The sequence below is a fragment of the Diaphorina citri genome, unplaced genomic scaffold (assembly GCF_000475195.1).
Source record: "Diaphorina citri unplaced genomic scaffold, Diaci psyllid genome assembly version 1.1 scaffold1726, whole genome shotgun sequence".
Lineage (NCBI taxonomy): Eukaryota > Metazoa > Arthropoda > Insecta > Hemiptera > Psyllidae > Diaphorina > Diaphorina citri.
This window is the reverse complement of record NW_007379152.1, coordinates 54,301-65,842: the sequence shown is the minus strand read 5'-3', so window position 1 is coordinate 65,842 and position 11,542 is coordinate 54,301. Positions and strand designations below refer to the sequence as shown.

The 11,542-nt window shown below is 37.2% G+C and overlaps 1 protein-coding gene across 1 annotated transcript; it reads right to left on the bottom strand.

Annotated features, from left to right (window-relative positions):
- Window positions 1–263: 263 nt before the first annotated feature.
- Window positions 264–10,392, bottom strand: LOC103517037 (the record flags this gene model as incomplete). The annotated part of the gene is made up of 5 exons (XM_026829281.1): window positions 10,271–10,392; window positions 8,317–8,453; window positions 6,990–7,199; window positions 703–844; window positions 264–428 (listed from the first exon to the last, which is right to left on the bottom strand). Coding segments are annotated over exons 2-5 (532 nt in total), but the record flags the coding sequence as incomplete, so codon positions are not given.
- Window positions 10,393–11,542: the final 1,150 nt, after the last annotated feature.

Sequence of the window (11,542 nt, the reverse complement as noted above, 5' to 3'; positions counted from 1 at the left end):
TTCTTCTACTGACCACTGAGAAAACTATAGCCAAAATGTACTGACAAGTTATTTTTCACTAAATTTAGTGAATTGTTGCCAAATCTAGTGATTTAGTGATTTGAGGTCAAAATCTAGTGATTTTTGAAAGAAATGTAACAAGTGATTTTTCACTAAATTTAGTGAATTGTTGGCAAATCTAGTGATTTGAGGTCAAAATCTAGTGATTTTTGAAAGAAATGTAATTTCATTGCAAAGTTGCTCTTAAAGCTGAAAAAATAGACCTTTTTCGCTGAATATGCTCTCGATGATGAATCGGATGTGTTCGTCAGATTCATATGGCGGCGACTTGCGAATGTCGGAGCGACTTTTGTACAAATAGCCGCGAATCCGTTCCTGACTCCGCTTGAACATGAACGCTTCCTTGGTTCGCGCGTTGGTTTCCAGCCCTGATGGAAATCGGAGGGTCTATGTTATATTATTGTTTTGGAATCATCTAGGTGCTAGTACTTATCCTACTAGCAACATAAGCCTATACAATAGGCCTAGGGAAATAACTTTGCCCACCCTATGTAACGTATTTCAACCACAAGACAGCCTTGTTAAATTTACCTTTTACCGAATTTCAAGTCTACGGTTTAGGGGGAGGAGAAAAAACTGATGAAGTACAACTTTTTTCCAAAGGGATCCGAACCCACGGCCTCCAGTTTACCAGGCACTCACCTGTGAACCAATCAGGATCTTCGTCTCGCGAACTAACTCCTGTTTTGTCATCCTCTTCCTCTCCTGCATTCACTATCCGATTCAGTTGTCTTAGCTTTTCCTTGATATTATGATCGAAGAATTTCTGCACAAACTTTGAAACCTTTCACCTGAGAAAGTAAATAATATCACTTATTAAATTCACTTCTCTCAAAAAACAGATAACACCAGAGAAAGATTTTTTTTGTTCAAGTTTGAGCATTAAAACACAGGTTTGTCCGTAGCACAGTATGCCCCGGAGTACAAAGTGTTTGTTTATAGGTACGGATGTGGCCCCTTGCGAAAAAAGTGTTTGTTCTGAGGTACGGACGTGGCCCTCAGTGAAAAAGTGTCTGTACTGAGGTACGGACATGGCCCCTCAGTAAAAAAAATGCCCGTACTGAGGTACGGACATGAAGTGATATAAAAAATTTGGGCCAATTGCAATACTTTCATTACTAGTATAGGTAGCTCCGCTATACTGTAGACTGTAGTAATAGAAAGTAAAAATATCTGTTAAATAATACGGACATGGCCTGTCATTGCTTTTATTTTTTGTATATTTATTTTATTTAAAAAATACCAAAATTATTCTGAGGGGCCACACTACAAAGATACCATATAAAAACCCCAGTACTTAGTGTCTGCAGAAAACATGCCACTCTCATCCAAAGTGAACAAATATGTGTCCGTATCTATGTACGGACACAGCCCCAACAGAAACATGAGTGTCTGTACCTAGGTACGGACGTGGCACACAATGTATTAAAGTGAAACTGGAACTTTACAAACCACCTACATATTAGGTATTATTCATCATACCTGTGTTCATTGCAAAAAATAATTTAGCAATGCGTAGAAATCTCACCTTTCCAACAGTCATGGTGATTGGAAATCCAAGTTGATCGGTGACTAATATTAGTCCAGGTTATATAGGTAATTCCAGGTTATCGGGAAATAATGACTTAGATAGCTGGAGATGTCATATTGAACAAAGAAACCATCCTGTAATGCAGAACGAAGGATTTTTTGTATGTTGAGAACAGAAATTACACTAATTAGGTACATAGATTGCAATCACATGTGAATTCTCTGTCTAAAGTAACATTTTGTAGGTAGGTATGTCTCTGAACAGTGATGTACATATAAGTATTCAGATAAATGATGAACAGATTTAACAATGAACAGCTTTTAATAATAAAAGAAAGTTCACGAGAATTCGGGAGGAAAGATATCCAACCCATATGGGACCCAGAGCCCATTTCTTTCTTACATAAGAATAATAACAGTGCTTTCTTTATATTCTTCAAATGAGACTAACAAGTTAAAGTACACCAGCAATACGCTCTACTATTATTGTAATCAAACTCCAAATTATTGACTATATAAACAATCTGGATGGGATGCCTCAATTGTGATACGAACCCGCAAGGGATGCCTCAATTGTGATACCAGCCGAGCGTCTTGACCACTACAAGCAGTTTTCGTTTATCAGTTATCAAGCTCTCGTAATGGAGTTCTATTTCCATTCTGGATTCATATGAACTTGTGGAATGTCAAAAAATATATATACATATACCTAAGTCAAAGATACTAGTAGGTACTTCTTCAAATTGAATGGAGGAGTTGCAAATGGGTAAAAATTATAAATAAATGGTCGGTTCCTATGTAAAAAGTTGGGAAAAATCCAAATCTGAGGTCAAAACTCCGAAAAAATAACTGTAAAAGGTCGAAAATTCAATTTTTATAATGAAAGAGTTCAAAGATTTGTGACGTCAGACTTAACGCAGTTGCTATTTTTGTCCGCTAGGTAGCGCCACTATGCAAGCACGCTAGCGGCGGAGCAGAAAGAACTGCGCAGAAACGTATGCGCACAAACACATTAATGCGTTGCCTGCAAGGGAGCTTTGCTCGGGACATTTGATGTGACGTCATCGCCTACGGGAGCGTATGCCGTGACGTCAAAGTTTACGATTTACCGGTATCGATTTATCTCGGGATCTAGAAGTCGTAGAAGAAAAAGAAAAAATCCGTTGATCCTCATTTTTCCTGCTCTATGACTTTGAAACACTACCCAAGTAAGCGCAACTGATCTATTAGTGGAGATGCCAAAATTCCGAGTTTATCGATAGGTAATCGAATCGGACCACGTTCCCTTAAACCAAAATGTAGCAATAGAGAGCGAGAGTGTGAGTGAGAGTGAGTGTGCAAATGTAAAAGAGAAATAGTAAACAGAGAGAGGTAAAAGAAAAATGAAAAGTAATGAAGGTAGGTAGGTACAAAAGCCACCATAAGTGCAGAATTAGTGGAGATGTCAAAATTCTTGTTTTGCATTTGTAAGCTTTTGATGATCCATTACCCACTCACCAATTTTTAGGTACTTTGAAGTGCATCATTCAAATATGTACCTACCTAATAGATAATTATTTATCCACTAGAAAACTCATCCAGGAACTGGATTCGAACCCCCAGAATGCCTCGCCTGACTCCACTCAAGTGTCAGCACCCAAAAGAAAATTGAATAAAGACCCTTCGACGTTGTCAATATTTTGCTTTCTAATTTTTTTGATCTCCGAGAGAGGGAAAAGGGAGGGAAAGCAAATCTTGTGAGATTTTCAAAGTGTGAGGAGAAGAAGAAGGAAGAGGAGTAGGAGGTGTTCACAGTATTGTTGTGGTGCTAATGGAAAGGGAGAAGTGGAAGTGGAAAGATCAAACACAACCACTCGAGCTTTGAGCTTTATTTCAGCTCCAAGTGAGATTCGATTGAACAGAAAGAAAAATGCCAAGGAATAAATAAATAAGTAAAACTTGATATATCCCCTTTTCAGTCCTCAACTCCTCACAAGATGAGGTACAACACGTTTTTGTTTCCTCTCCGTCGCGACGTCTTTCTGTAAAGCTGTGTCCACATATATGTAGTCAATGCCGTCGATCGACTCGTCGATGTGTGGACACAGATTTAAACAAAAAGAGATTGTTAGGATCTTCAAAAGCACTGTACGCAATGCCATCAAGGGAACTGTGTGTGATGAAATGTAGCCCAAAGAAAGAGGGGAAGATGACGAAATTGGTTCATTTCCAATAAAGATAGAATAATTCTAAGCAGTAGGATACTAAGAGTTATTCCATTTGAATCATTCACGTACTGATATATAAATACTTAGTTACACATAACGTATTTCAGGAAGGTATTACTTTTTAACAGGTAGGTATTAATTAGATATTACATATTTGCAGGAAATAAACTGTACCTAAGTAGTTAGGTACTTGGCAAACATGATGCAGGTATACAACAAAAAAGAACTAATCAAAGTTATGTTGTGTTAGTATCTAAGAAATTTTCCCAAGTATTTTAGGTACATAAGTAGGTATAAAAGCTACTTTCTGTCAGATATCTAAGTAAGTAATGCAGAAAAAAATCATTGTCCCCTCAAAATTTCTTTCTCTCCCTCCCTCAGTCCTCAACTCCTCACAAGATGAGGTACGACACGTTTTTGTCTCCTCTCCGTCGCGACGTCTTTCTGTAAAGCTGTGTCCACATACATATAATCGATGCCGTCGATCGACTCGTCGATGTGTGGACACAGATTTAAACAAAAATAGATTACCTACCTACCTACCTACCCATAGGAATGAAACGATACCGCCTTTCAAGAACAGGAACTATTAGAGGTGAATATTGTAGAAGAGACCAAGGCCCATCCGAGGCTGTAACGCCAGTTGATGATCCCAAACAATTAATTTGTTTAAAATCAATCTTCCAAATAGCCTTCATCTGACTCATTGCATGAATTCCGTTTTTACCTTTCAATTATGCTTAGAGGTGAATATTGTAGAAGAGACCAAGGCCCATCCGAGGCTGTAACGCCAGTTGATGATCCCAAACAATTAATTTGTTTAAAATCAATATTCCAAATAGCCTTCATCTGACTCAATGCATGAATTCCGTTTTTACCTTTCAATTTTATTATGCTTAATACATGATGCTTATTTGCTTATGTAGTAATTTTACTCGTACCTACCTATTTGTCTTACAGCCATCTAGGCCTTTGTTAGGGCAACCTACAACGATTGAGGGACTATTAGTTCGTAGGTATGTAAGTACTTACCTAACCAACTTTGGACAAAAGCACTAACGAAACAACACAACAATCAAACTATGCAAAAGCAATAGGTATGCTGGATGTCTGAAGGAAACAAAGCAAGAAGTAACCAGGGACTACTATTGCTGGGAACTGTCAATTTGGCAAACAATCGCAATAAAACTAAAGTTCATTCAACTTTCAACCACAAAGTGCAAGTGACGCAAGTGTTGCAAACAATGCAAATGCAAAGTTCAAAGTTGCAAAAGCAAAACTAATAACTAAAACTGAAAACTGCTGAACTGCAATGTGCAATGCTGCATTGTTTACACTTTACAAAATGGAAAATATAAACAAAGCAACATTTGGTATTGGTGCTGCGGTCTGTTGGATTTTTTAGAAACTACATGCAATGTTCGATCGGTAGGTATGTAAGTACTTACCTAACCAACTTTGGACAAAAGCACTAACGAAACAACACAACAATCAAACTATGCAAAAGCAATAGGTATGCTGGATGTCTGAAGGAAACAAAGCAAGAAGTAACCAGGGACTACTATTGCTGGGAACTGTCAATTTGGCAAACAATCGCAATAAAACTAAAGTTCATTCAACTTTCAACCACAAAGTGCAAGTGACGCAAGTGTTGCAAACAATGCAAATGCAAAGTTCAAAGTTGCAAAAGCAAAACTAATAACTAAAACTGAAAACTGCTGAACTGCAATGTGCAATGCTGCATTGTTTACACTTTACAAAATGGAAAATATAAACAAAGCAACATTTGGTATTGGTGCTGCGGTCTGTTGGATTTTTTAGAAACTACATGCAATGTTCGATCGAAACACAGTACATTTCGTGTTGAATCCGTGGCAGCCATTTTGAATGTGGTAGAGGTGCCCAACCTGTGGGCCACAAATCCCTCTGGACAACCGCAGCCCATTTTTTTTTAAAGGTAAGTGACAATAGGTGTACCTACAGGTTCTCTAGGTACTGAAACTCGTAAATTATAAAAACTTCGGTCCTATTTCGACAGGAACAGTGGTAATATCAGCAAAATAATACCTAAGGTAGGTATAGGTACTTACCTAAATCAGCAAATATCAGGCCCCGTGTTAGAAGAATTAGAAAAAGATTTTTTTATTGAAAAATAAATAAATAATATAAAAGGAGAAAAAAGAAAGAGAGAGAGAGAGATCTAGACATCAGGGAGGAAGAAATTACTCAACAAAACAGAAAACCTGAAATTAGTGGAGATGCCAAAATTCCGAGTTCATCGATAGGTAATCGAATCGGACCACGTTCCCTTAAAAATATTACATAATTCTTCAAACAGAACGAAATACAAAGCAAAACCAGGTGTGAGATTTTTTCTCTACACGCGTGTACTGACGTTCGGATTTTTAACGCGTGTACTCACGGGTTAAACCAAAATGTAGCAATAGAGAGCGAGAGTGTGAGAGAGTGAGTGTGCAAATTAATGTAAAAGAGAAATAGTAAACAGAGAGAAAGGTGAAAGAAAAATGAAAAGTAATGAAGGTAGGTAGGTACAAAAGGCACCATAAGTGCAAAATTAGTGGAGATGTCAAAATTCTTATTTTGCATTTGTAAGCTGAGGTACAAAAGCCACCATAAGTGCAGAATTAGTGGAGATGTCAAAATTCTTGTTTTGCATTTGTAAGCTTTTGATGATCCATTACCCACTCACCAATTTTTAGGTACTTTGAAGTGCATCATTCAAATATGTACCTACCTAATAGATAATTATTTATCCACTAGAAAACTCATCCAGGAACTGGATTCGAACCCCCAGAATGCCTCGCCTGACTCCACTCAAGTGTCAGCACCCAAAAGAAAATTGAATAAAGACCCTTCGACGTTGTCAATATTTTGCTTTCTAATTTTTTTGATCTCCGAGAGAGGGAAAAGGGAGGGAAAGCAAATCTTGTGAGATTTTCAAAGTGTGAGGAGAAGAAGATCATTGGTAACGTACAGGTGTGACTACACTGCGTGAAAGAAGTGCAACATGTAAGCTTCGTTTATTAGGATTTATTTTAAATCAGATAGCAGGACTTGGGTTTCTATCAGACTGCAGTGACATGGGGCTTAAACCCTACTTTTACTAAGAATGACATAGGGACTTAAAGTTGGGTTTTGAGTAGGATTCAGCCCATAAAATATTTTACTAACATGCTGAGCAATACCCAGATTTAAGTAGTTACCTACTCTCATTAATCTTTCTATGACAATTCTAATTTTATGAATGCTGATTGATTTCTTTTGAAAATAAAATCTTACATCAAATTTTTCACAACTTTTTGCCAGCAGTTCTTTCAGGGACTTAGCAGCAATGCCCACCAATTTGGTTCTCCTTGAATTTGTCACTTTGAATCCTTTCACCTGAGAAAGTAAATAATATCACTTATTAAATTCACTTCTCTCAAAAAACAGATAAAACCAGAGAAAGATTTTTTTTTTGTTCAAGTTTGAGCATTAAAACACAGGTTTGTCAGTAGCACAGTATGCCCCGGAGTACAAAGTGTTCTTTTATAGGTACGGATGTGGCCCCTTGCAAAAAAAGTGTTTGTTCTGAGGTACGGACGTGGCCCTCAGTAAAAAAGTGTCTGTACTGAGGTACGGACATGGCCCCTCAGTAAAAAAATGCCCGTACTGAGGTACGGACATGAAGTGATATAAAAAATTTGGACCAATTGCAATACTTTCATTACTAGTATAGCTCCACTATACTGTAGACTGTAGTAATAGAAAGTAAAAATGTCTGTTAAATAATACGGTCATGGCCTGTCATTGCTTTTATTTTTTGTATATTTATTTTATTTAAAAAATACCAAAATTATCCTGAGGGGCCACACTACAAAGATACCATATAAAAACCCCAGTGGCACGATCGACTTTTCTTAGCAGTACCCCGCCATAAGAACGGAGTGCCTTCTACTCTCAACTATGTCATGTTGCCAAGTAAGTTCAACACCACAAATGGTAGGTACTTACATGTTCGTTTCAAATACCACAACTATTTCTAGTAGCTTGGGTGCTGTCTGCTGTATCAGCACGAAATTAATCTTTAACAACATACGACCATAATCCAGAGTATTTTCTTGATGAAAACAATCACAATGCCTTTTCTAATCAAATACCACAACTATTTCTAGTAGCTTGGGTGCTGTATCAGCACGAAATTAATCTTTAACAACATACGACCATAATCCAGAGTATTATCTTGATGAAAACAACTACAATGCCTTTTCTAACAAACCCCAGTACTTAGTGTCTGCAGAAAAGATGCCACTCTCATCCAAAGTGAACAAATATGTGTCCGTATCTACGTACGGACACAGCCCCAACGGAAACATGAGTGTCTGTACCTAGGTACGGACATGGCACACAACATGTTAAAGTGAAACTGGAACTTTACCAAGCACCTACGAATTAGGTGTTATTCATCATACCTGTGTTCATTGCAAAAAAATAATTTAGCAATGCATAGAAATCTCACCTTTCCAACAGTCATGGTGATTGGAACTCCAAGTTGATCAGTGACTAATATTAGTCCAGGTTATATAGGTAATTCCAGATTATCGGGAAATAATGACTTAGATAGCTGGAGATGTCATATTGAACAAAGAAACCATCCTGTAATGCAGAACAAAGGATTTGTATGTTGAGAACAGTAATTACACTAACTAGGTACATAGATTGCAACCACATGTGAATTCTCTGTCTAAGATAACACTTTGTAGGTAGGTATGTACTTACCTAACCAACTTTGGACAAAAGCACTAATGAAACAACACAACGATCAAACTATGCAAAAGCAATATGCTGGATGTCTGAAGGAAACAAAGCAAGAAGTAACCAGGGACTACTATTGCTGGGAACCGGGAACTGTCAATTTGGCAAACAATCGCAATAAAACGAAATTTCATTCAACTTTCAACCACAAAGTGCAAGTGTTGCAAACTGCATTTCTGCATTAAATTAACTGCAATGCTGCATTGTTTACACTTGGAATAATGGAAAACATAAACAAAGCAACATTTGGTATTGGTGCTGCGATCTGTTGATTTTTTTTTAGAAACTACATGCAATGTTTGATCAAAACACAGTACATTTCATGTTGAATACGTGGCAGCCATTTTGAATGTGGTAGAGGTGCCCAACCTGTGGGCCACAAATCCCCCTGGACAACCGCAGCCCATTTTTTTTTTTTTTTAAGGTAAGTGACAATAGGTGTACCTACAGGTTCTCTAGGTACTGAAACTCGTAAATTATGAAAACTTCGGTCCTATTTCGACAGGAACAGTGGTAATATCAGCAAAATAATACCTAAGGTATAAGGTACTTACCTACCTAAATCAGTAAATTTAATATCAGGCCCCGTGTTAGAAGAATTAGAAACAAGCTGGGCCCGTCCCTCCGGGAATTTTTTAGCCCGTAGTTTATTCGATCATGGTCAAAGAATACCTTTCTACCTACCTAATTTGTTTAATATCCAGTTTATTATCATTCTTGTTTTGATTTTTTGATTTTACTTTCAAATACCACAACTATTTCTAGTAGCTTGGGTGCTGTATCAGCACGAAATTAATCTTTAACAACATACGACCATAATCCAGAGTATTACCTTGATGAAAACAACTACAATGCCTTTCCTAATGATTAATACCTTATTCAAAACATCTGACTAGTGCAGCACAAGACAGTGGAGATTTCACCAAAGTCCATTTTGCCCGCACTGGCCGTTTTGCCCACCCTTCCCCTAATCGTTCCCTTAAACCTTGGTTTCCAGCCCTGGTGGAAATCGGAGGGTCTATGTTATATTATTGTTTTGGAATCATCTAGGTGCTAGTACTTATTGGCTAATACGTATCCTATTAGCAACATAAGCCTATACAATAGGCCTTGGGAAATAACTTTGTCCACCCTATGTAACGTATTTCAACCACAAGACAGCCATGTTAAATTTACCTTTTACCGAATTTCAAGTCTACGGTTTAGGGGGAGGAGAAAAAACTGATGAAGTACAACTTTTTTTCCAAACAGATAAAACCAGAGATTTTTTTTTTTTTTTTTTGTTCGAGTTTGAGCATAGTGAAACTAGAACTTTACCAACCACCTACATATTAGGTATTATTCATCATACCTGTGTTCATTTCAAAAAATAATTTAGCAATGCATAGAAATCTCACCTTTCCAACAGTCATGGTGATTGGAACTCCGAGTTGATTGGTGACTAATATTAGTCCAGGTTATATAGGTAATTCCAGGTTATCGGGAAATAATTACTTAGATAGCTGGAGATGTATTGAACAAAGAAACCATTCTGTAATGCAGAACAAAGGATTTGTATGCTGAGAACAGAAATTACACTAATTAGGTAGGTACATAGATTGCAATCACATGTGAATTCTCTGTCTAAGATAACACTCTGTCGGTAGGTATGTACTTACCTAACCAACTTTGGACAAAAGCACTAATGAAACAACACAACGATCAAACTATGCAGTCTGATGTCTGAAGAAAACAAAGCAAGAAGTAACCAGGGAGTCCAGGGACTACTATTGCTGACTACCTAGATAAGATAAGTACTTACATAAATATGTAAAATGAAATAATCTGATGCCTCTTTAGAACGAATGGACCACCATCCCTAGTAATCTACTGTGAAATGACAAATGACGATAGTTAATCTGAGCTTTGAGCTCATAACTAACTAGGAAATAGTACAGGTACCTAGTACTACCTACAGAAATGAGTCGAAGCTGTTTTTGTACAAATGAACATAAAACTCTCTCGCACCTAACGTACTTTTTTCCTTTGAAAAAATAAATAACTAACAAAAATAAGATGAAAGATGTGAAAAGCTAGCACATACTCGTATGTATTCGGAATTACAGACTGTAAAGTAGTAACTTATTCCCTTCATGTGCATAAATTAATGATGTTGAGTAAACACCACTCCTACCTAGATAAGATAAGTACTTACATAAATATGTAAAATGAAATAATCTGATGCCTCTTTAGAACGAATGGACCACCATCCCTAGTATCTAGTAATCTACTGTGAAATGACAAATTTAATGACGATAGTTAATCTGAGCTCTGAGCACATAACTAACTAGGAAATAGTACCTAGTATACTACCTACAGAAATGAGTCGAAGCTGTTTTTGTGCAAATGAACATAAAACTCTCTCGCACCTAACGTACTTTTTTTTTCCTTTGAAAAAATAAATAACTAACAAAAATAAGATGAAAGATGTGAAAAGCTAACACATTAAGGGAGCTTTGCTCGGGACATTTGATGTGACGTCATCGCCTACGGGAGCGTATGCCGTGACGTCAAAGTTTACGATTTACCGGTATCGATTTATCTCGGGATCTAGAAGTCGTAGAAGAAAAAGAAAAAATCCGTTGATCCTCATTTTTCCTGCTCTATGACTTTGAAACACTACCCAAGTAAGCGCAACTGATCTATTAGTGGAGATGCCAAAATTCCGAGTTTATCGATAGGTAATCGAATCGGACCACGTTCCCTTAAACCAAAATGTAGCAATAGAGAGCGAGAGTGTGAGTGAGAGTGAGTGTGCAAATGTAAAAGAGAAATAGTAAACAGAGAGAGGTAAAAGAAAAATGAAAAGTAATGAAGGTAGGTAGGTACAAAAGCCACCATAAGTGCAGAATTAGTGGAGATGTCAAAATTCTTGTTTTGCATTTGTAAGC